The sequence below is a fragment of the Mastigoproctus giganteus genome, chromosome 14 (assembly GCF_048544385.1).
Source record: "Mastigoproctus giganteus isolate SK-2022 chromosome 14, ASM4854438v1, whole genome shotgun sequence".
Taxonomy (NCBI): domain Eukaryota; kingdom Metazoa; phylum Arthropoda; class Arachnida; order Uropygi; family Thelyphonidae; genus Mastigoproctus; species Mastigoproctus giganteus.
In genome coordinates this window covers 86,425,640-86,452,269 of record NC_143588.1, presented here as the reverse complement: position 1 = coordinate 86,452,269, position 26,630 = coordinate 86,425,640, and the positions used below count along the sequence as shown (strand labels likewise).

General features: G+C 39.0%; 1 protein-coding gene across 1 annotated transcript in view; it reads right to left on the bottom strand.

The window, feature by feature from the left end:
* LOC150075318 (structural maintenance of chromosomes flexible hinge domain-containing protein 1-like) overlaps positions 1–26,630 on the bottom strand; it is a 736,477-nt gene that overhangs the window by 185,992 nt on the left and 523,855 nt on the right. The window contains exon 39 of the mRNA XM_090388445.1: positions 3,598–3,747. Coding sequence (XP_090244571.1) covers positions 3,598–3,747 — 150 coding nt within the window. The remainder of the gene's footprint in view (positions 1–3,597; positions 3,748–26,630) is intronic.

Below are 26,630 nucleotides of genomic sequence, written 5' to 3'. Positions count from 1 at the left end.
CTCAGACACAGCATGATTTTGTTAAGGGGAAGTCTTGCCTGACCAATTTGATTGGATACTATGATGCAGTTACAAAAGAACTGGATGCAGGGAATAACTTTGATATTATATACTTGGATCTTAGAAAGGCTTTTGATACTGTTACACATGGAAGACTGCTGCACAAATTGGAGCAGTGTGGCATTGGAGGCAAATTGCTGCTATGGATAAAGAGGTGGTTGAGGGGGAGAAGACAGAGAGTGGTAATCAATGGACACTGCTCATCGTGGACTAATGTTATTAGTGGAGTCCCTCAGGGTTCAGTATTGGGTCCCTTATTGTTTTCTGTATTTATAAATGATATTGATGATGGTATATCAAGCTTAATGTCCACGTTTGCAGACGATACGAAGGTTGGCAGGGTTGTCAAGGACACTACTGACACTATGCTACTGCAACAGGATCTGGAAAGGTTGAGCAGATGGGCTGAGGGGGGTGGCAAATGAAGTTTAACATTGACAAATGTAAAGTACTACATATGGGAAACAGCAACCCCAGAGCAATGTATCAACTCTGTGGTACTACACTGACAGTGGTGGAGAATGAAAGGGACCTGGGGGTGGTTGTGCAGGCAGATATGAAGTTTTCTGAGCAGTGCAGACGGGCTGCAAGAGTAGCTCATGGTGTATTGTCGATGATATATAGGAATTTTTCTAGCAGGGATAAGGAGGTGATTATTCCCTTGTATAAGGCAATGGTCAGGCGACACCTAGAGAACTGTATACAGGTCTGGAGGCCTCATTTCAAGAAGGATGTAGAGATGCTGGAACGAGTACAGAGAAGGGCAACATGATTAGTGAATGGAACAAAGGGGGTGCTCTTACGAAGAAAGGCTTAAGTTTTGCAAATTACAGTGTCTGGGGACTAGGCACCAGCGAGGTGATCTGATAGAGGTGTATAAAGGCTTGAATGGTTTGAGCATGCTCAATGCTGATGTGATTCTACCTCTTGCTCAGAATAATCACAAGAGAGGGCATAAATTCAAATTGAGAAAAGACAGATGTAGGATAGACGTGAGGAAATTTGCCTTTATCCAGCGGGTGGTTGGTTGGTTGGTGGAATAGACTTCCATCCCTTGTCGTGGAAGTTGATAGCCTAAATAAGTTTAAGGCTCAGCTGGACAGGTATTTCTAACGAATAGAGGGGTGAAGTGGAAGTGGTTATTTTTTATTTATTTATTATTATTATTTTTTTTTTGGCTGATGCTGCATAAGCTTGCTTTCTTGCATCAAATGCCTCTACTAATGCTAATGCTAATCTGTGGCCTCTTCATATGATTCGTATTTTTCAAACCCTTCGAAGACTTTTACATGCCGGGGGCATATTTTCTTCCATGGGCCATTTAAACAACTTTTAGTAATTTCTGCCCAGGCCTTATTAACGTTTAAGATGGCGTGGTAAATATTGTAAGATTTCCAAAAGCCTCTTAATGTAAAATTTTTCTCACTGTCTACTGCAGACAATGCCTGAGGAAATGTTGTGCGTAAATAGTATGCTTTTAAATTCGAAATAACACCCTGATCGGTTTGGCGGTAGAAATATGACTCTCACGTTTGAATTGAAATCATCTAGATGCATAGAATGTCCAGGAGCATTATCTAATAGAAGCAAAATCTTGAAAGGAACGTTGTTGTCTTTACAATATTTTTCAATCTCGGAAATGAAGCAGCATTTAAACCAATCCTCAAAGAGAGATATTGTTATCCATGCTCTCTGGTTCGATTGGAAATGCACAGGTCGGGTGGCTTTATTGATGCCCTTATATGCACGAGGATTTCCAGAATGGTACACAAGAAGTGGTTTTAATCTGTAATCTCCCACTACATTAGCCCCAAGCAAGAGCGTGGCCCTATCTTTTGACGCCTTGAAACCTGGCATTGTATGTTCGATCCGGCAATTTTTTCCAATACAGAGCAGTCTCTTCAACATAAAAAATTTGCTGCGTTGAATAGCCACCTTCATCAATAATTTTTTCCAATGCATCACAAAATTTCTCTGCAGCTGCAGAATCAGCACTGGCAACTTCACTGCATACTTTAACACCGTGGAAACCAGAGTGATGCTTGAACGTATTAAACCTCTCATTGTTTGCCCCGAACCTGGGTTGGGGTTCGCCGTACCTATCCTTAATCTTTATAAATATTTGTTGCTTTTGCTTGAATGGCCATTGAAATCGAGGGCATTCGCTTCTGAATCTGATTTTCCAACCATATTATTAACAGCTATTCCATCTTCGATATATAGCACCTGAACGCTGTTTTGTGATCACTGCTGATCTTAAGTGCATTGATTCTTTGACATGTTCTTTATTACATGCACTGTCCCTTAAAATAGTATTCACTGTTGAAGCAGCAATACCTAATTCCCTTGCAATAGATGACAAACTTTGTTATGCTTCATACTTCTTAATCATTTGCATCTTCATTTCTAAATTAAGTTTGTTTCGTTTCCTGGCACTACTTGCACTTTTCGTTGGTCCCTTTCCCTTCATTATTGTAATACGTAAATAGGAATGAATATTTCAGTGAAGGGAACACATTTCACCATAATAGCGTAAAACCCACACAACTGCAGTTCTCAGGATTATCGCAAATGCAATATGATTGAGTTTACTAACCGTTTATAATTAGATAGATGCACTAACAGAAAAGTCCAATAAACCGGAAAGTGCCAATTGTTTTTATTGTTTCTTGGTCGTGATCTCCAGAAACGTGCTTTAGAAAAATATCACAAAGGCGTTCAAAATCGATTCTTATAACGGAACATATGATAACGATGAAAGGATAGTGCAATTTCCATTATAAATATGACCTTTTAGAGAGATAAATAACTTAGTAATATAGCAAAATTTAACTTCCAAGAACTTGGAACAAATTACAAAAAAAAAAAAAAAAAAAAACCCACAATGTGTTATTGGGTTCACATTATGATATTTTCACAATACCTCCAGTTATTCCTACGGGATGCAAAATATGTTTCCACGATTTTTTTAAGTTTGCACTGGCTGGCAAAAACTTACGTAAAGTCGAATTTCCGTAACAAAAGTATTATGTAAGTCGGGGAATTCCTGTACTTACTTTTTTCCAGACACCCTATATTTATATCCCACACACCCCTATGCTGAATGATATTAATCCCATCACAATTCTTTGTTCTTCATTATGAACCCTACCAATTATAGAACAGGAATAACAGTATTAAAGGGAAAAAAAATTGTATACAACCAACATTACCATCAATGTTCATATCAAGTCTGACTCAGTCTTGTCGAGAGAGAGAGGGTCAGAAGTAGAAAGGAATCACCAAGAAAGAGAAGAATGATGATATCCAGCTCAGGACCCTGGGTTTGCCAAGCCCTACTCACCAGATGTGAGTTCCTGGGGTTAAAATTAAACTGAACAGAGAAATCAAGTTTTTTTTTTTTTTTATAACTACTGTACTGCAATATATTCATGAGAAATCAAACACTGGGTTGACAACCTGTTATTGTTAATTGTTTTCAATTCTGATCAGCACATAACTATTAATATATTTGCAATTTTAGGACTGTTAACAAACCTCAATTATGGCTTGGCCTTTAGAAATAGAAATGACCTGTGATGTTACATTGCCTGCAAGTCGAGGAATATCCACACCAGGGGTGTTGCTTAGTACCTGCAGAGTTAGGATGCCATTCAGACTAAGACCAGCAAGATTGTCGTATTCATCCTAAAACAAAAAAATAATACTTCTAAATAAGAACGAACATAATGCTCCTCTACATAGTGAGAATTTAGTTATACTTTTCATATTTTTAAAATTTTGTACTTTGCATTTATGCTATGCGTTTTGCAATCACACACTGAATTTTTTTTTTTTTTTTTTTTTTGGTAGTTGTTGGCGCATCGGCTTCTGTGGCCATAATGCACCTCCCAAGGTTTTTGCAGTACTTTGATCCAAGCCCGAGGCGGGATTCGAACCCGCAACCTTTGGGTTGCCAGGCAGTCACTTTACCCACCCGGCTAGCCCGGTCGGCACACACTGAATGAAAAAAATGCAATATTAAATTTTTAAGAAACAAAACATATTACTATATCACAGTAGTGCACAGTGCTAAAAGTAGCCATCCTAGATCTTTCTTTGTTTGAATGTATGTTGCTAAAGTTTTCAGTTATTGTTTTTTTTTTTATTTTTAAATTTTTATAAAACTTTCATGCTCTTTTCATAACAGAATAAATGAATATGAGTTAAAACACAAAAGAAAAGTAGTGGACAGTGTCCAAATGTCTATAAAAACACCAGCGTTAACATCCCTCATATATATTTATCGCTTAATATCTGTTGCTAAGCTTGAAATTGTAAATCAATTAACAAAATTTTGCAAGCACAAGATGCAAGGAAGTGAGACCCCTCAACATCTAATAAATTCTCCACAAAGATGGGGCTGAATTTTTGTTTTTTTAATTCTCTGAACACACCAGACCTCTGTCTCCTTTTTAGGTCCTTTTTCACAATAAGAGAAGAAAAAATAACTTAGAACTTAAGAAAGGATATAGACCTGAAGATTCCACTTTTCAGAAAAGCTGCTAGATAGAACATTAAATACAGAGGGTGCAAAAATGCGGCACAACCTTCCTGTAAATATAATAAAATTCAATTCACTAAAATTGGCTTCATCAAACTACTAATATAATACACTAGCATGACTACTTGAAAATTTAATAAGCACATGATCAACTTTTCTACAAAATCTGGTTCAAACCAATCACTGAATTTCTAGAAGGTATAGCAAATGTTCTATCGATATGTAAATATGTTGGTTAAACGTACAGTGATCATCAATATTTGTAATTATAAGATATTTTATTGTTTTCAATTGTAGGAATTTCATAATATTAACTGAAAAAACATTCATAATTTAATTATAAATAATCTTAAACCATATAATGCATATGCATAGCTTTTTTTTATCCTTGCTACTCCAACTTTGCAGGAGGAGGTGTTTGAAATTTTCAAATGAATATATTTGAATTTACAGTATATAAAAGTTAATTTTTTTTTGTGATCTGCCATTTGGATGATACCTGTACAATTTCAGAACTGTATGTGTCATGGTGTTATTTGTATCCTTTTTCTTAAAGAACACTACCTAAAAAGCCTTTGGCTTATGTGTACTCCCTTTGAGTAATAAAAGGCATAACTATTTGAAAGAAAGGATGATGGCTCAGCTGCAAGTTATGCAGACTATGCAACAACAATTGAACAGTGTAATCCCTGTTCATCAATTGTTGATGAACACAGACATAACCCCGGGGGCTCACATCTGGTGAGTATGGGCTTAGCACACCCAGGGTCCTGAGCTGGATATCATCATTCTTCTCTTTCTTGGTGATTCCCTTCTGCTTTTGGCTCTCTCTCTCTCTCACTCACTTAAGCGCGCGCGCGCACACACACACACACACACACATGCACACACACAGGGTTACTCAGGGTTACTCGGGAACTTTTTTTTTCTCCTGGTGCAGCATAAGCCTCAGGCTTCCTTGCATCATATGGATATTAATAATAATAATAATAATAATAAATTTTTCTTGGGTTAATGTCACTAGAAGTGCTAGCAATGCTCAACTTACACAGAGAAAACCCACTGTTTTTTTTCAGCATTATTCCAGAATAGCTAGGAAATTATTCCACAAACTGTCCATTTGTTACTAGAACTAAACAGCAACACTGGTTTAATTAACAGTCTCAAATGATTTTGAGATTTCAGTTAGTATCATCTTCAACTGAAGGCAGAGCAGCCTGCTCTGCCTTTATTTGAAGATATACTAATCTAAATCTGATTATTTCTGATGGTCATGGTAATGTGGCAGAACTGCAAAATGCAAATTTGAGGATAGCTACCACATTTACTTTGAATCATGAAAACTGACACATGAAAAAAATACTCAGTACCTTTTATTGTTCCATTAAGGTTCTGGCTTTGTTAGACTCAGGAACAGAAGTCAGCAAGGTAACTAAAAAGTTGTTAGGAAACTTACAGGTGGGATAGAGAATAATTAGAACAAACTTGAAATTAATTATTCATGGAGATGTTGTTACTTTTAGACAGTGGTACAGATAAAAATCTCCTTCTTTCTCCAGATGCCTTGAAAATAATACAAGATATTTTCTTAGTAGATAATCTTTGGATATGATTGTATTTCACAGGAGAACTTCTTTAAAAGGTTCAAAGTCAAATTAGATTAAAAGAAGGAGAGGATAATAGAGACACTTGGTTGTACACTGGGTGGACAGAAATCATGGGATACCTACCTAATAACAGGTAGGCCAACCTTTCACCCGGATAAGGGCAGTCATACAGTGAGGCATTGAGTCCACTAGTTCATGAAAGCATTCCGCAGGTATTTCCCTCCATGCATGCTGCACTGCTGTCCATAATTCTGTCACATTTCTGGATGGAGGATCCAAAGCTTGAACGGACCTTTCCACAGCATTCCAAAGATGCTCCTCAGGGTTCATGTCCAGTGAACAGTGAGGCCATTCCACAGTGGTAAAATTTGCAGAATGCACTTCGAACCATGTTTTAGTCATCATACAGGACAATGCTTGTTAGTTTGTTTGTTTGTTTGTTTGTTATTTGGTTTTTAGGAGCATTAGCAACTAAGGCCATATTGCTCTGGGATATGCAGTGGTCATTCCCTGACCTTTCCACATCCTCCGTATTTGGTAGTGATGGGCTCAAACCCTGGTCTAATCAAGAAGCGTGTGCTACGCACTGCTGCTCCTTCCCACCTGGCTACGGAGGCGCCGCACAGGACAATGCACCTCTGTGGGGAGGCACATTGTCTTGCTGGAGGAGTCCACTGCCCTGTGGGTGCACGATGATCATAAAGGGATGCAGATGATCTGTAAGGATGGACACATAACCTGGACTGTTGTTCAGAGATGTGCCTAGACATACCAGAGGTCCCAACTGAACATGCCCCAGATCATTACCGATTGTCCACCTGCCTGAACAGTTCCTTGTTGACATGACAGGTGCATAGCTTTGTGCAGTTTTCGCCAGATGTGCACTTCTCGTCTGCTCAAAATAACTGGAAACGGGACTCATCAGACCAGGAGGCCCTGTTTCCAATCATCTAAGGTTCAGTGCTGATGTTCTTTCACCCAGTTGGGGAGTAGAGTCCTGTGTCGTGGTGTTAGCAATGGGACTCTGGTGGGTCAGTGGCTCCCATAACCTACTGTCGCTAATGATCGCCTGATGGTCTTGGTGGAGATGTTTCTGGCACCTCCCTCATTGAAGTCGCCAGTGATTTGTGCCACTGTCACTCTCCAGTTGGCTGAAACAATGTGAAACAATGTTGATGGCCATGTTCATCCACCACCTTTCTCCACCCATAGTGCTGTCCATGATGAGATGCTATTCCAGAAATGGCATATTCTCGATACACTCTTGATACTGTCGAATGGGGATAGTGCAATTTCTGTATCACTGCTGTGACAGTGACCCATGCGTCAGACACCCCCTAAGTTCCCTCTTTCAAAGTCGATTAAGTCACGACGTTTATCCATCTGACATCAAATTATTGTCCACGTGAATACAGTGTACCTATATACCCGCTAAGTGGTAGATTCGTCCACTAGCGAGAGGGATGATAGTGCTGCACTTCCCAGGAACCAGGTGTCCCATGAATTCTGTCCTGTCAGTGTTGTATACCCATGATTTCAGGAAGCATCACTTTCAAGTGGAACAGATAGTACAAAATTGAATAATAAAGATCTTTCTAGCGAGAGACCTAGTGATTCATTTGAAACAAAAAGATGGGTATGAAATGCCAAACTACTACTCAAAATTACCTGATACTCAGTTTGAGAGATACAGTGTAAATGGTTTAGGGCAAGAACAATGGGACACTGATTCATTGCTCTTGTCGTAAGGCAAAATCAGAGAAATCCAAAAATAGCACTAATATACATAAGACTAGAAACTAGAGTCAACCATATAAACTTTACTACCCTGACAACCAAGCTCTCTTATTAGAAGAAGAATAGGTATAGTATATAGCTTTAATTGTAAAGCAGCTACAGGGGTGACCCCAAATCTGCATCAGGCAATGTGATAAATACAAAACTTTGTAAAGGCCAGATTTATGTAGGTTAGTGAGTGTTCATGTAATATTAGGGCAGGGTTGTGTTGTTCGTCTGACCTCTTAGCCTAGGGGCCTGTTTTTTCATACAAAAAACCTCCAGTTTACTGTCCAGCACCACGAGGAGGCGGGCCAAGATAGTAGGGAGTATGAAAGCACTGGTGGGGAAAACCCTGTAGTAGCCAAAGCTACAGACAGGGAGAGTCTAGTAAAAAAAACAAAAGAAAAGAAAATAAAGAAAGAGATGAAAAGGAAAAAAAAAAAAAAAAAAAATGAAACTTTGAAGATGATAATGGAAAGACAGGAAGTGGGAGGTAATTAAAGTAGTAGAGAAAAAGAGGGTCAGTAGTAAAGCCACTCACCCAGTCTAGGGGAGACATAAGTGGGGTCTCAGGGATTGAATGCCCATCTTTTCCTGGGAATGGGAGTTGACAGGTGGTAGTGGGGTTAACCACCAGGCAAATGGGGGGGGGGAACAGTGAGCGAACAACCAACTCAGATGGTAGGAATTAGCATTAGCATTAGTAGAGGCATATGATGCAAGAAAGCAGGCTTATTCAGCATCAGCCAAAAAAAAAAAAAAAAAACACACACCACTCCCATTTCACCCCTCCGTTTGCTCGAAATACCTGTCCAGTTGAGCCTTAAATTTGTTTAGGCTATCAACTTCAACAACAAGTGATGGAAGTCGGTTCCACCAACCAACCACCCGCTGGCCAAAGGCAAATTTCCGCACATCTATCCGACATCCGTCCTTCCTCAATTTGAATTTATGCCCTCTGAGCTGATTATTCTGAGCAAGATGAAGAATCCCATTGGCATTGAGCATGCTCAAACCATTCAAAGCCTTATACACCTCTATCAGATCACCTCGTCGGTGCCTAGTCTCCAGACTATGTAATTTGCAAAACTTAAGCCTTTCTTCGTAAGAGCAACCCTTTGTTCCATTCACTAATCTTGTTGCCCTTCTCTGTACCCATTCCAGCAGCTCTACATCCTTCTTGAAATGAGGCCTCCAGACCTGTATACAGTACTCAAGATGTGGCCTAACCATTGCCTTATACAAGGGAATAGTCACCTCCTTATCCCTGCTAGAAAAATTCCTGTATATCATTGACAAGACACCGTGAGCTACTCTTGCAGCTCGTCTGCACTGCTCAGAGAACTTCATATCTGCCTGCACAATTACCCCCAGGTCCTTTTCATTCTCCACAACTGTCAGTGTAGTACTGCAGAGTTGATACGTTGCTCTGGGGTTACTGTTTCCCATATGTAGTACTTTACATTTGTCAATGTTAAACTTCATTTGCCACCTCTCAGCCCATCTGTTCAACCTTTCCAGATCCTGTTGCAGCAGCATAGCGTCAGTGGTGTCCTTAACAACCCTGCCAACCTTTGTATCATCTGCAAACGTGGACATTAAACTTGATATCCCATCATCAAAACAACAATGGACTCAACACTGAACCCTGAGGAACTCCACTAATAACATTAGTCCACGTTGAGCGGTGTCCATTGATTACCACTCTCTGTCTTCTGCCACTCAACCATCCCCTTATCCATAGCAGCAATTTGCCTCCAATGCCACACTGCTCCAATTTTTGCAGCAGTCTTCCATGTGCAACAGTATCAAAAGCCTTTCTAAGATCCAAATATATAATATCAAAGTTATTCCCTGCATCTAGTTCTTTTGTGACTACATCATAGTGTCCAATCAAATTGGTCAGGCAAGACCTACCCTTAACAAAACCATGCTGCGTCTGAGCTATAACTGAATTCTTGTCTAGATGATCCTGCAGTGCTTCTTTAACCAGTGCCTCCATTAATTTACCTGGAACAGAAGTTAAACTAACAGGTCTATAATTACTTGTGTCAGCCTTTGAGGTTACATTTGCACATCTCCCGTCTATGGGTACCTCCCTGAGTCCAAAGAAGCTCTCATAATTATGGCTAGGGGTTTGCTTACTTCCTTTGCTGCCTCCTTTAATATAACTGGATAGATCCCATCCACCCCAAGTGCCTTTTTTATGTTTATCCTCAACAATCTCTCCTCCACATTCCTCTCAGTTATTACAAAATCATCCAGCTCACTGCCAATGTTTACTTTACCTACATCATTCTCCTTCCTGAATAACTCCTCATGCGTGAATGTAGATGCAAAATACTCGTTTAGATTGTTAGCCACCTGAGCAGGATCCTCAACTGTTGAACCATCAATATCCAGTGGACCAATCTGATTCATCCCTTTCCTTCTTGAGTTTAAATAGGTAAAGAACTCTTTTCTGTTTTTCTTTGCATCCTTTGCCAAGGATTTTTCGTAGTCTGCCTTTGCCTGCCTAATCTCCTTTGTGACTTGGTTACAGACCAACTTATATCTATCATAGGTTCCATAACACCCATTAATTTGTATGTATCCCATGCATTTTTCTTCTCTGCCACATGTCTCATTAGTTCATCTGACAACCATTTAGGCCTAAACCTTGAACAATATTTCTTAGTTGGTATTTAAAGCCTGGTAGCCTCCAAGATTAGTTCCTTGAATGCTTCCCATTTTGAGTTTGCTGTTGGTAACATCATCAGTTGGTCCCACTGTATAGAATTTAAATACTGTCTCAGACCATCATAGTCGCCTTTACGAAAACAAAAACCCTTCCCTTTACCTCTGATGGTAGTTACCTCCTTGAGTAAATCCCACTTCAACACACTGTGATCACTGCCACCTAGTGGTTCATTTATCTGCAGATTCTTAATGCATGAAGAATCACTACTGATAATCAGATCAAGAGTATTGCTCCCTCTTGTTGCCTCACGAACATGCTGATGTAGAAAACAATCATCCAATAAATCCACAAAAGCCTTGCTAGTGTGCAAGTGACCAACCCACAAATTCCAGTCAATATCTGGGAAATTAAAATCCCCCATTATAAGACTCTCTGATTTACTGGCCCACTCTATTTCCCTGTACAATATCTTATTATACTCATCAGAGTCATTAGGCCTATAGCACACTCCTACTCTCAATTTTGATTTCCCTATGCTTATGTCACACCAAACTGACTCGACACTGCCCTGTCCATCGATGTCGACTGGCTTCACTTCCTTGGACTTTATGTGTTTCTTAACTAATAGCATAACCCCTCCTCCCCTCCTGTCCTGTCTATCCTTTCTATACACATTGTATTCCCCAAATTCCAGTTCCGCATTCCTTATATCTGTGTGACACCACGTCTCTGATATCCCAACAATATCTGCCTTTGATGTTTTGAGCAATACCTCAAATTCATCAAATTTATTTACCAAACTCCTAGCATTGGTGTACACGCAGGTATACATGCACCTGTTTCTATTCTTAGCTACCCTAACACAACCCATGTGTTTACTTGTACCGCAATGACTCCCAGCAGTCTCTGAAATATCCTATGAAGGAATAACAGGGAATGAAGGATAACAGGGAAAGAGTCCCATGTTGGAGCACCTTTGTTGTTGCTCTATCCCATACTGGCCAAGTGGCAAGCCGTGTTGGCCAGTGTCAGCATCCCAAACCATGCCGGTTAAGTAGCAATTGCATGGTGTCTGCTTGGATAGGTGTGTGTGTGTGGGGGGGGGGGGAACTATGGCCATCTGCTCATCATCCATATGGGGGTAAGGCAAGCAATTTTAATCACTCATAATCCTCATTCACTCTGCTCTCAATCTGGTTTTATAATTTTTTCTTACATTTTATACTGTTATTGTGCTTTTCTCTTGCATTTTCTGTTAGGTTATTAAATTGTCCCCACAATTTAATAACCTAACACATGTCCCCCCCACACTGGAGGGGGGGGGGGTTGTTGTTGTTCTGGAGGCTTAATGGCACATAAGCTGCTAAGGCTATAATGTGTCTCTGGAGGGGGGGACATGTCTGTGTGTGCGCCTTGTTGTTAGTATTAGTAATAGCCATATGGTGCAAAGAAGCCTAAGGATTATGCTCATGAGCAAAAAAAAAAAAAAAAAGAAAAAAGAAAAAAAAAAGAAAGAAAGAAAAACAGAGTAAAATAATAATAATAAAAATAAAAAAAAATTAAAATAAACAATAAAAGAAAAGGAAGTAGACAATCTATGTATACTACTATCCAGCTGACCTTTGAATTTTCCCAAACTGTCAGCCTCTACCATCTATGTAGGTAACTTATTCCAGTAATTTATAACTCACTGGCTAAAGTAAAACTTCAATGCAATCCAGTCTAAACTTCCCCCCGTGCAACATGAATTTATGGCCCCAAATTCTAGAATCACTTATAACTATGAAAATGATCCTTATTCATTTTACTTTTGCCTTTCAGAGCCTTAAACAGCTCAATCAAGTCTACTTCATCTAAGGTGCCTAGTTTCCAAGCTGTGCAACACACATATTCAAAGTCTTTCCTTGTATGGCTGCCCTTTTGCTGATCTCACCAGGTGATTTACCCATCTTTGGACCATTTCAAGAAGCTTGGTGTCTTTTTTTAGGTGCGGTCTCCATACTTGAACACAGCATTCCATTCTAACCTTGTATAATGGGATTATGATGTCCTTATCCCTACTAGCAAATGTTTGATAAATCATTGATAGGACACCATGGTCCTTCCTTGCAACCCATCTACAATGTTCAGAGAACTTCATGGTTGACCGTATCATAACCCCCAAGCCCCTTTCTTTTACTGCTGACTTTAATTCAACCCTACCAAGTTTATAAGTTATTTTGGAGTTACCTTTCTCCAGGTGTAAGACCTTGCACTTTGCTAGATTAAAGCAAAGCTGCCACTTTTCTGACCATCCCTGAAGTCTATCTAGGTCACTCTGAAGAAGCTCTGCTTGGCGGTGATTATTAAATACTCTACCAAACCCTACATCATCTGCAAATTTAGACATCACATCCTCTATCCCTTCAATGATGTCATTTAAGATAATCAAAAACAACAATGATCCCAATACCGATTCCTGGGGAACCCCACTTCTTACATTAAGGTAATCTGAGGAATAACCATTTATCACAACCCTCTGCCTTGAAGCTATCCTACTATCCATCTGAGGATTTTCCCTGTGATTCCAGCTTACAAAATAATCGCTCATGTTGGACTGAGTCAAATGATTTGCTGAAATTTAAATAAACAATGTCAAAATTATTCCCTAAATCTAGCTCATGAGTGATCCTGTCAAAATAGCTAACCAGATTTGTTAAACGTGATTTTGCATATCCTTCAGAATTCCATTTCTATCTAAATGATCCTGAAATCCACCCTTGATCTTGAAAATCATTGCCACTATGATTTTCCCTGCTACTGAATTTAAACTGACCAGTCGGTAATTTCCCACTACATTCTCCTAATGTGTTGGAGATACATTAGGAGATACATTGGCACTTTTCCAATCCAATAGAATTTCTCCTGAGTTCAATTATCCTCTCATAATTAACCTCAATCATTCAATGCACTCACTTGTCACCTCCCTTAAAATAACAGGATATATGTCATCAACCCCAGGAGCCTTCCTTGCCTGCTTGAACATTTTTTCATTAAATAATCATGTAAAATTTCAATATCATTAATTACATATTTTTCAGCCTCATTCCCATAATTTCTCATTGACATAAAGAGTTTTTCTTCTGTAAATATCCATGCAAAGTAACTGTTGAGCTCATCTGCACCATCAGCTGGGGTATCCAATACTATCCCACGTCCATTACATAAGGTCCAATCTGGTTTGTCCTTCTCTTCTTTGCATTTATATATGCAAAGAATTCCTTATCCCCACTCTTTGCCAGCAATTTCTTCTTATTATTATTATTAGCCATATGGTGCAAGGAAGCCTGAGGCTTATGCTGCACCAGCCAAAAAAAAATTCCCGAGTTACTGTGTGTGTGTGTGTGTGTGTGTGAGAGAGAGAGAGAGAGTAAGAGAGAAGTAGAAGGGAATCACCCCAAGAAAGAGAAGAATGATATCCAGCTCGGGATCCTGGTGTGCCAAGCCCATGCTCACCAGATGTGAGCCCCTGGGGTTAAAATCAGCCTTTACTAGCCTAACCTTTTCTTTGGCATATTACAGATCAATTTGTAGCTGTTATAGGCTTCAGTGCTTTTTATTTCTCTGTAACTTTTCCATGCTGTATGTTTTGCTCAAGTAATCTGGCAACTTCATTATTCATCCATCTTGGAATCTTCCTTGTGGAGTATTTTTAATGGTATACCATAATTGAATTGTATTCACTCTCTCCGAGATATCTACTCAATTAATAGAGGCCATGTAGCACCTTAAACAGCTCAATCAAGTCTTCCTTAAGCCGTCGTAATTTCCTTTGCTATAATTATAACCCATTCCTTTGCCTTTAACTACTGTCTCTTCCTGTTCTATTATGTCCACTAGGTGGCAGTGATCACAGTGTACTGAAGTGAGATTTACTCAAAGAGGTAACTACCATCAGGGGTAAAGGGAAGGGTTTTTGCTTTCGTAAAGGTGACTACGGTGGTCTGAGACAGTATTTAAATTCGTTACCAACAGCAAATGTTACCAACAGCAAATTTTAAAATGGGAAGCATTTAAAGAATTAATCTTGGAAGCTACTAGGCTTCTCATACCAATGAAGAAATATTGTTCAAGGTTTAGGCCTAAATGGATGTCAGATGAACTAATGAGTTATGTGGCAGAGAAGAAAAATGCATGGGATACATTTAATTTAACGGATGACAAGGAAGCTTATGATTGCTATAAGGTTTGTAACCAAGTCACAAAGGAGGTTAGTCAGGCAAAGGTAGATTACGAGAAATCTTTGGCAAAGGATGCAAAGGAAAACAGCAAAGAGTTCTTCACCTATGTAAACTCTAGAAAAAAGGGGATGGATCAGATTGGTCCACTTGGTATCGATCGATCAACTGTTGATGATCCTACTCTGTACACGCTCAAGCAAATCTACATCCTTCCTAAAGTTTCCTAAAGTCAAGCAAATCTACATCCTTCCTTTTGTTAGCTACTCAAGTAGCTAACAAAATAAATGAGTATTTTGCATCTACATTTGCATATGAAGTGTTATTCAGGGGAATGCCAGAGGTGAATTAAAACTGCGACAGTGAGCTATGATTTTGTAATAAGTGAGAACAAAGTGGAGGAGAAACTGTCGAAGATAAACATAAGAAAGGCACCTGGGGTAGTAGTAGTAGTAGTGGCATGTGATGCAAGAAAGCAAATGTATGAGCTTATGCAGCATCAGCCAAAAAAAAAAAAAAAAAAAAAAAAAAAAACCACACCATTCCCTCCAAATGCCTGTCCAGTTCCTCCTTACATTTATTTAACCTATCAACTTCCACAACGACAGATGGAAGTTTGTTCCAGCAATTAACAACCCGCTGGCTAAAGGCAAATTTCCGCACATCCATTCTACATCTGTCCTTTCTTAATCTGAAGTTATGCCCCCTTAGGTTCGTAATCTGAACAAGTGGAAGGATCCCATCAGAATTCAGCGTGCTGAACCCATTCAAGGCCTTATACACCTCAATCAGATCACCGCGCAGGTGCCTAGTCTCTAGCCACTGCAATTTGCATAACTTAAGCCTCTCTTGATAAGAGGATCCCTTCATTCCCCTCACCAATCTTGTTGCCCTTCTCTGTACACGCTCAAGTAAATCTACATCCTTCCTAAAATGAGGCCTCCAGACCTGTACACAGTACTCAAGGCGTGGCCTTGAGTACTGCTCTTCTTGGACTAATGTTATTAGTCCAAGAATGGGTGGATGGGATCTAAGCAGTTATAACAAGGGGGGCAGCAAAGAACGTAAGCAAACCCTTAGCTATAATTAGGAGAGCTTCCTTGGACTCAGGGGAGGTACCGAAGGACTGGAGATGTGCAAATGTGACCCCAATTCACAAAGGAGGATCAAAGGGAACACAAGTAATTACAGAACTGTTAGTTTAACTTCTGTTCTAAGGAAATTAATGGAGGCACTGGATAAAAAAGCACTGCCAGTGGTTCCCAAACTACTGAGATCTATGGACCCTTTCAAAAATGAAAAAAAAAAAAAAAAAAGTTCGTGGACCCCCATATATATAAATATATCATACGTAGAAAGTGTGAAGAAGATTTTTGTTTAAACATATTGAATCTACAGTATATACCAGAAGTGAACTTGACTAAATGGATGAGGAACTTCTGGTGTATACCATAGATTCAATAGGTTTAAACAAAAATCTTCTTCTTCACACTTTCTACATACGATATATTTATATATATATATACACATTATGGTTGTAGGGCACATTTTGCTAATGCAGTGTCCCTGATCCGTAATCAACGTTATCTTCCTTTTCGTACTGTTAGACTCCGCCCTACATGAGTAACTTAGCTTCTTAATACTATTATTCTTTTATTATATATATATATATATATATTTCTCTGTGTGTCTGCATATAAATGTTGTTGGTGTTATTTGGTTTTTAGGAGCATTAGCAACTAAGGCTATATTGCTCAGGGGATATGCAGTGGTCATTCCCTGACCTTTCCGCATCCTCCGTATTTGGTGGTCATGGGCTTGAACCCCGGTCTAATCAAGAAGCGTGTGCTATGTACTACTGATCTTGCCCACCTGGCTATAGAGGCGACTGTATATAAATATGTTGAACACAGGGTTTTCTGAAAAGAAAATTCAAAGTTTTACATTTAAAACAACAAGTTTATTCTTATTTTTACATAAATATATAATAACTTTATTAATCATCAATTTGGTATACATATAAATAATTTGACCAGTTCTAGAGGGTCGTTTTGCAGACCTCATGGAACTGGTCTACGAACACCAGTTTCGGAACCGTCTAGACAAGACTTCAGTTATAGCTCGGACACAGCATTGGTTTGTTAAGGGGAAGTCTTGTCTGACCAATTTGATTGGATACTATGATGTGGTGGCAAAGAAACTGGATGCAAAGAATAATTTTAATGTATATTTGGTCCTTAAAAAGGATTTGATACTATTGCACATGGAAGACTGCTTCACATATTGCAGCAGTGTGGCATTGGGGGCAAATTGCTGCTATGGATAAAGATATGGACACTGCTCTTTGTGGTTATTAGTGGTGCCTACCAGGGTTCAGTGTTGGGTCCATTATTGTTTTTTGTATTTATTAATAATTTTGATGATGGCATATCAAGCTTAATGTCCAAGTTTGCAGATGATACGAAGGTCAGCAGAGTTGTTAATGACACTAATGACAGTACACTGCTGCAACAGGATCTAGAAAACTTGAGCAGATTGGCTGAGAGATGGCAACTGAAGTTTAACATTGACAAATGTAAAGTACTGCATATGAGAAGCAGTAATCCCAGAGTAATGTATCAACTGTGTGGTACCACACTGACAGTGGTAGAGAATGAAAATATCTGGGGGTAATTGTGCAGACAGATATGAAGTTTTCTGAGCAGTGCAGACAGTCTTCAAGAGTAGCTCATGGTGTCTTCTCAATGATATACAGGAATTTTTCTAGCAGAGATAAGAAGGTGATTATCCCCTTGTATAAGGCAATGGTCAGGTCACACCTTGAGTACTATATACAGGTCTGGAGGCCTCATTTCAAGAAGGATGTAGAGCTGCTGGAACAAGTTACAGAGAAGGGCAACAAGATTAGTGAATGGAACAAAGCATTAAGTTTTGCAAATTACAGTGTCTGGAGGAAAAAGGCACCTGCGAGGTGATCTGATTGAGGTGTATAAGGCCTTGAATGGTTTGAGCATGCTCAATGCTGATGAGATTTTTCCTCTTGCTCAGAATAATCACCTGAGAGGGTATAAATTTAAATTGAGGAAAGACAGTTGTAGGATAGATGTGCAAAAGTTTGCCTTTAGCCAACGGGTAGTTGAATGCTGGAACAAACTACCATCTGTCGTAGAAGTTGATAACTTAAATAGATTCAAGGCAGAACTAGACAAACATTGGGAGTGAGTGGATGAGTGAAATGAGGTGTTTTTTTTTTTTTTTTTGTCTTTTTTTGGCTGATGCTATATAAACTTGCTTTCTTGCATTATGTGTCTGTTCTAATGCTAATGTCATCTGGTTCATGGGTGATGATCAAGTCTAGAATATTCTTTTCCCTAGTACAGGCTGGCCTCGATTAACGCGATTAATTCGTCCTGCGAGCACATCGCTAAAAACGGAAACGCGTTAATCGAATATAATAATCAATAGGAAAAATTATAACTGGTCCTTGACCTTCTGGAATGTCTATAAAGAATTTTAAAAATACCTTTTAAATAACTTTTTAACTGTATACAATATAAAAGATAATGAAAATAATTATGGAATTAAATTTTTATTGCATAAAACAGCGGTTCCCAAACTGCGCCGTGGAATATTTTAAAATTTCGAGGGAAACGCAGCGATACTTGACATCCGTCAGACAATGCGTGAACTAAGAAAGAAAGGTTGGGAACCACGGACATAAAATACACAATGAAGAAATATTTGAACAGTGTTGACTTTCTCTTTTCATAAATCAATTTCCGATAATCGACAACATCTCTGGGCCCTGGCGAAATAAATATCGCAGAGAATTGTTTGTGATTCTCTGCGATACAAAAGATTTCATCTAGTTCTTTTATCATTATCTCCTTCATGGTAACATTTTCATCTGGCTTATTTAAATATTTGAACTTTTAAATGCAAGTCTTCATTGACGTTATTAGTGGGAGACAAACAAGTAACGTGTCTTCTTCCGATGGTTGATGGAACACACTGAGGCAGGCAGCAGGCAAACGTTTGTTTACTGCCCGTCCAACGCATGGTAAGCTTAAAGCGCAACTCAAATCTTTTTCAACTATCGCATAAAAAAAAATATATATATATCGCATTAACTAGAAATTTGTATCGTGTAAAGTGAAAAGTGGTATAATTTTTACAAATAGCGGTAACTGAAAAACGCATGAATTGAACTCGCGTTATGCGAGGCCTGGCTGTACTTTCCCTGACACGTTGATACAAATAACAATCATCTAATTGATTTAAAAATTGTCCCCCATGTCAGTTTTCTTCCTATTTGTTCCAATCAATTAGAGGCAAATTAAAATCACCCATAATAAGACACTCACACTTACTTGCCCATTCCATTTGCATGTAGAGGCTCTCATCATAATCTTCACAATCACCTGGCCTGTAGGTTACTACCATTCTCATTATACCTTTGCTTCCAACTATCTCGCACCATACTGATTCTATATTGGCATATGAAATGTCTGAATCCGGGAGAGCTTTCGTTGTGGTCAGGCTGCTTTTTGATAAGAAGCACGACCCCATAACCGCTTCTATCTGCCCAATCCTTCCTAAATACATTGTACACTGAAACGCATCATCCCTTATTTCGAGGTGGCATCACGTTTCTGTAAGCCCTATAATGCCAGCATTACTTGTCCTAACCTGCAATTTGGATTCACTCATTTTATTGACAACACTTCTGACATTACTGTATAAATAATTAACACCTTGTATATTTAACTACTCTGACACACCCCTTGAAGTTATTTAAGTTTCCCTGGCTTTACCAACCGCTCATATGAAACGTTTCTGCTCTCAGAACATCTTGCTAATATGATCTGTTGTGGTAACAAACAAGAACTCTTGAGGTAAGTGCAAGTGTTAATCTGACCAATATTATCAGACAAATGCGTATATACATTACCCTTCTCCCCCCCACCCCAAATAGCAGTTTCCCTGAACCTTTAAAGTATCCTCAATGATACCAGCAAAAACTCTTGCACCACCTTTGTTTAAATGTATCCTGTCTCTATAAAACAAATTCCTTCTATCTACAAGTGCGGGTCAAGTTGATAAAAATTTGCCTACAAAAGCCTTTTGCAGAGTCCTTCAAGTCTTGAGTTAATCCCCAAGGCTTTCAAGCATATAATCCCTCCTCCTATCGTGACTGGAAAGAATTGCAGACACAGACATTCTGACATAACTCACAGAATTTCTTTAGCATGGTCCTATATTTGTCTAACAAATCATCAGATCTTGTGTTTTTGTGTTGTTATTTGGTTTTTAGGAGCATTAGCAACTAAGGCCATATTGCTCTGGGGATACGCGGTGGTCATTCCCTGACCTTTCTGCATCCTCCGTATTTGGTGGTCACGGGCTGGAACCCCGGTCTAATCAAGAAACGTGTGCTACGCACTACTGCTCCTGCCCACCTGGATACGGTGGCGACAGATCTTATGTACTTAAGTATTAGTCCCCACACGAATAATAATATTATCTTTACCCACTTAAAATCTGACAGCCTGTTGGTGACATCATTAATTGTTGCTCCCGGCAGACATAGTCTGGCTCTAATCCACCTATCTTTATTATCTAAGCTCTCATAGACGCCCAGTAGTACAGTGGTCTCAGACAGTTTTTAAATTCTGTACAGTGGGATCAACTGACACTGTTACCAACAGTAAATTCTAAGTGGGAAGTATTCAAGAAATTAATCGTGGATGCTACTAAAAGTTTCATACCTATTAAGAAATATTGTTCAAGGTTTAGGCCTAAATGGTTATTAAATGAACTAATGAGACTCGTGACAGAGAAGAAAAATGCATTGGATGCATATAAATTATCAAGCGACTTAGAAGCCTATGGCAGATTATGAGAAATCTTTGGCAAAAGATGCTAAGAAAAACAGCAAGGATTTCTTTACTTATATAAACTCTAAAAGGAAGGGAATGAATCTGATTGGTCCACTGGATATCGATGGTTCGGCTGTTGATGATCCTACTCAGATAGCAAACAAACTGAATGAGTATTTTGCATCTACATTCATGAGGAGTTATTAAGGATTGAAAATGGCAGAAGGTTATCGAACTGTAGCAGGATGCTTAATGATTTTGTAATAACGGAGAGCAAAGTGGAGGAGAAATTGATGAAGTTAAACATAAGACACGTCTCTTCTCCAATGGAACCTTTATCTCATGGCTTTTCCCAACCTCATGTTGTTTGGCATTACAAGAATGCAAAATGGGACGACCTGCGAGACTTCTTTTCTTCTTTTCCTTGGTCGGATTACTGTTTCAAAACTTCTGATGTCAACGTCTGCTCAGATCGTGTCAGTGAAATTATTCTTGCAGGAATGGAATCCCTTATCCCACATTCCACTTTAAAATCTCGTCCTTTATCTAAAACTTGGTTTTGCAACAAATGTGCTAAGGCTGTTCAAGAGAAGAATGTTGCATATCGTAATTGGCTTGTTTCTAATTCTTCAGTTTCATTTTCTGCCTACACCAAAGCTCGCAACAATTGTAAAGCAGTTATTAATCAGTCCAAACTAGAGTTGGAACAGGCTAAGAGTAGAAAACTTGCTTCTTGCCCTAATGGTAGCCGAGCATTCTCGTCTCTTGCCAAAGCTATTGGCCGCAACTTTTGCCCATCTCTGCTCCCACCTCTGTCCAAACCAGATGGTTCTGTTGTCACTTCAGACAAAGATAAAGCTGATCTGCTAGCATCCCATTTTTCTTCCAGCTCATGTATTAATGATCTTGGTAAAACACCTCCCACCATTCCCAACACGCTCCATTCAATGCCTCCTGTGGTCTTCCGTCAAAAGGATATCAGAAGGATTTTGATGAATCTTGATGCTAAGAAAGCTCCAGGTCCTGATGGTATTTCTCCACTTGTTCTCAAAACCTGTGCTTCTGAACTTACTCCTATTCTTTGCCGATTTTTTTCACTTTCTTATTTGAAAGGTGTTTTTCCTTCTGCATGGAAATTTGCTCATATCCAGCCAGTTCCTAAAAAGGGTGACAAATCCCTCCCATCCAATTATCGTCCCATTGCAATTACTTCTACTCTTTCTAAAGTAATTTCTAAAGTAAATTTCTAAAATAAATCAATTAACCGCCAACTCTTAAACTACCCAGAAAACTTCCCCCTGATCAAAGATTGCCAGTATGGATTTCGTCAGTGCCGATCCACTGGTGATATTCTGGCTTATGTTACCCATTTATGGACTAATTCAATGGAAAGGTTCGGTGAAACACAAGTAGTTGCTCTTGACATCTCAAAGGCTTTTGACCGTGTTTGGCATAAAGGTCTTCTAAACAAGCTTCGATCTTATGGTTTGCCAACTGTTTTTAGTAATTGGTTATCCAGTTTTCTCTCTGATCGCTCACTGAGGGTGATGGTAGATGGCTTTCTGTCTACTAACTTCTCCACTAATGCCGGTGTCCCCCAAGGTTCAGTTCTTTCCCCCACTCTTTTCCTCTTGTATATTTATGACCTTCTTCCATTGACTGGAAATCCTATCCATAGTTTTGCTGATGATAGCACATTGCATTCCACTTTCTATTTTGAGAAACCTTGTCCTGCTCAATCACCTTCAACTTCTCGAAAATTTGCTAACAATTCCTTAAATGCCGATCTTCAGGTAATTCTCCAGTGGGGCATAGACAATTCAGTTGATTTCAACCCTTCTAAAACTCAGTCTTGTCTTATATCTTGCAAAAAGGATTCTTCTGCTCCTATGCTTATCTTTAGTGACACTCTGATTTCTAGGCAAAATGATATATCTCTTTTGGGGATTACCCTGACTTCTAATCTCTCTTGTCCTTTATCTTTGACACAAGCACATTACAGATATTTCTTCCTCTGCATCTAAAAAACTTGGTCTTCTCTTTTGCTCTCGGCGTTAATTTTCTTCCAAACAGCTCCTCACTCTGTATAAATCGCAAATCCGCCCTGACATGGAATATTGTTCCCACATCTTGGGTGGTGCCCCAAAACCTCTCTCAGGTTTCTTGATTCCATTCAGAAGAGGGCAGTTAGGTTAATTAATGATTCATCTCTAACAGAGTCTCTCCACTCGCTTTCTCATAGACTTACTGTTTCTGCTGCATGCCTCTTCTACAGCTACTTCCATGGGCACTGTTCTTTTGAAGTGGCTTCTATAATTTCCGCTCTCTCTTTCAAAACAGTCCGAACATGTGCCGCCACCAGCCAATATCCATTTACTGTCTAACTTCAAACCCACAGAACCAACTTTTCGTCTTCCTCATTTATTCATTGAACTGCCATTTTCTGGAACCTTCCTCCATATGTATTTCCTGAAAATTACAATCTACAGAAGTTCAAGTTCAATGTCAAGAAATATCTTCTTTCGTCTTCTCAACCTCCAAACCAAGCACGGTACTAAGTACTATAGGTTCTAATACCTCTCGTGTTTGGGGTTCACATAAAAAAAATAAAAATAAAAATAAGAAAGACACCTGGGGTGGATGGGATCTATCCAGTTATATTAAAGGAGGTGGCAAAGCAACTAAGCAAACTCTTAGCCATAATTATGAGAGCATCCTTGGACTCAGGGGAGTTCCCCACAGACTAGAGATGTGCAAATGTATCTCCAATTCACAAAGGGGGATCGAAGGGTGACACGAGTAATTACAGACCAGTTAATTTAACTTCTGTTCCGGGTAAAATAATGGAGTCACTGGTTAAAGATGCATTGCAGGATCATCTAGACAAGACTGCAGCAATAATCCAGACACAGCATGGGTTTATTAAGGGAAAGTCTTGTCTGATAAATTTTATAGGATATTATGATGTGGTTACAAAGGAACTGGATGTAAAAAATAATTTTGATATCATATATTTGAATTTCACGAAAGCTTTTGACACTGTTGCGCATGGAAGACTATTGTACAAATTGGAGCAGAATGGTATTAAGGGTAAGTTGCTACAATGAATAAAAGGATGGTTGAGTGGGAGAAGACAGAGGGTGGTAATTAATGGGTGCTGTTCTTCGTGGACTAATGTTATTAGTGGAGTCCCACAGGGTTCGGTGTTGGACCCACTGTTTTGTATATTTATCAATGATATTGATGAAGGCATACCAGGTTTAGTGTCAAAGTTTGCAGAGGATACAACATTTGGCAGGGTTGTTAATGACAGTAATGGCAGTGTGCTACTGCAAAATGATCTAGAAAATTTGGGCAGAAGGGCTGAGAAGTGGCAACTGAAGTTTAACATTGACAAATGAAAAGTACTGCATATGGGTAGAAGTAACCCCAGAGAAACATACCAACTGTGTAGTACTACACTTAAGGTGGTAGAAAATGAAAAAGACCTAGGAAAAAATTGTGCAGTCAGATATGAAGTTTTCTGAGCAATGCAGACAGGCTGCCAGGGCAGGTCATGGGGTTTTGTCAATGATATATAGGAATTTTGCTAGCAGGGAAAGGAGGTGATTTTCCCTCTGTATAAGGCAATGGTCAGGCCACGCCTTGAGTACTGCGTACAGGTCTGGAGGCTCATTTTAGGAAGGATGTAGATTTGCTTGAGCGTGTACAGAGAAGGGCAACAACATTGGTGAGGGAAATGAAGGGATCCTCTAACCAAGAGAGGCTTAAGTTCTGCCAATTGCAGTGGCTGAAGACTAAGCACCTGCACGGTGATCTGATTGAGGTGTATATGGCCTTGAATGGATTGAGCACACTGAATTCTGATGGGATCCTTCCTCTTGTTCAGATTACAAACCTAAGGGGGCATAAATTCAAATTAAGAAAAGACAGATGTAGAATAAATGTGCGGAAATTTGCCTTTAGCCAGCGGGTGGTTAATTGCTGGAACAAACTTCCATCTGTCGTTTTGGAAGTTGATAGGTTAAAGAAATTTAAGGAGGAACTGCACAGGTATTTGGAGGGAAAGGTGTAATTTTTTTTTTTTTTTTTCGCTGATGCTGCATAAGCTCATACACTTGCTTTCTTGCATCACATGCCTTCACTACTACTAGTGGGTTAACAGTGAGGATTCAAAAAGAGTTAAAATGTAAAAATTACATCCAACATAACAGCAGAGTTTTCCCTGCACATAAGCTCAAAAATACCCTATTATGAGAGATTTACCGAAATTCTCTAACCGTGTTAGAGCAAAACCATTTTATATAACTACTGTGTTGTGCAAGGATTGCCGTGATTTATCAATTGTGTTAGAGCGAAACTGTGTTGTAGAAGTACCGTGTTTTATGGGGGTTGCGCGTATTTTATTTCAAATTTTCACAGTTACTTATGGACATGGTTGGATATTTTAGTGAATGAATTTCTAATATGAATTCTGTTTATCGAGTTAATGCTTGATTGTGAAGTTCAACTCAGCTACATTGCACAGTAACCAAACATTAGCAAATATAAAGCAGTGAAGAAATCCTCCTTGTGCTTTGATGGGTAGTATAGTCTACACACTTTCTGCTATTATGTAAAAATATAAATAGCACAAATCAAAACACAATTAAGGTGCAGTATGATGATCACCACAAAGCAGAAGGCAAGCTTATTTTACTTCAATTTGAAGTACCGATTAAGTCATCAAATGCAGAAAATGTAGGGATAGCAGAGACAGTGTGTCATTCAGACAAAAACAATGCTGAATTTGAATATGGGGAGTACAATGTATACAGGAAGGACAGACAGGACAGAAGGGGGGGGGGGTATGCAAATAGAGGGGTCCAGTAATTCAGAATGTGTTATAACAGGGAATTTTAACTTTCCACATGTTGACCGGAATTTGTGATTTGGTCACTGAATGCAAGACTTTTGTAGATTTCGTGGTTGATTTTACAGCAGCATGTTAGAAAGGCAACAAGGGGAAGTAATACTCTTGATCTGGTTATCAGCAGGGATTCTACATGCATTAAGAATCTGCAGGTAAAAAAGACTGATTAGGTGGTAGCGATCATAGTGCACCAATCTAGAATTTATTTCAAGATATAACTGCTGTTGAGGGGAAAGGTAAAAGCATTTGCTTTTGTAAGGGTAACTACAGTGGTCTCAGAGAGTTATTAAATTCGATGCAGTCGGCCGACTGACGATGTTACCAACAGCAAATTCAAATAGGGCGTACAATGTACGCAGGAAGGACAGACAGGACAGGGGGGGTATGCAAATAGAGTGGTCCAGTAAATCAGAATGTCTTATAACAGGGAATTTTAACTTTCCAGATGTTGACTGGAATTTCAAGGCTTCTCAGGAATAAAATAACAATGTGGAATAAGTGAATTTTATTCAGGAAGGCAGCTACCCTCATAACATTTGTCTATGAAAAAATGGGCACAAATATATATAGCAAAAATCTAATTTATTTATTTTTTAAAAATTTTCTTGCGTTTTATTTGAATTTAGTCAAACAAGTCAACCAAAAACCATGCTGTTTTTAAAGGGTATATGTGTCACACATTATGTGAGGCATGCCTGTATTTATCAAATGGTTATTATCAGGAAATGCAAAAAACAAGAAGCAAGCATGTAATAATAATAGTAATAGAGGCTTGTGATGCCAGAAAGCAAGTGTATGAGCTTATTTAGCATCAGCCAAAAAAAAAAAAAAAAAAATTCACACAACCATTCCCTCTAAAAGCCTGTCCAGTTTCTCCCTGAATTTATTTAAGCTATCAACTTCCACAACGACAGATGGAAGTTTGTTCCATCAATTAACCACCTGCTGGCTAA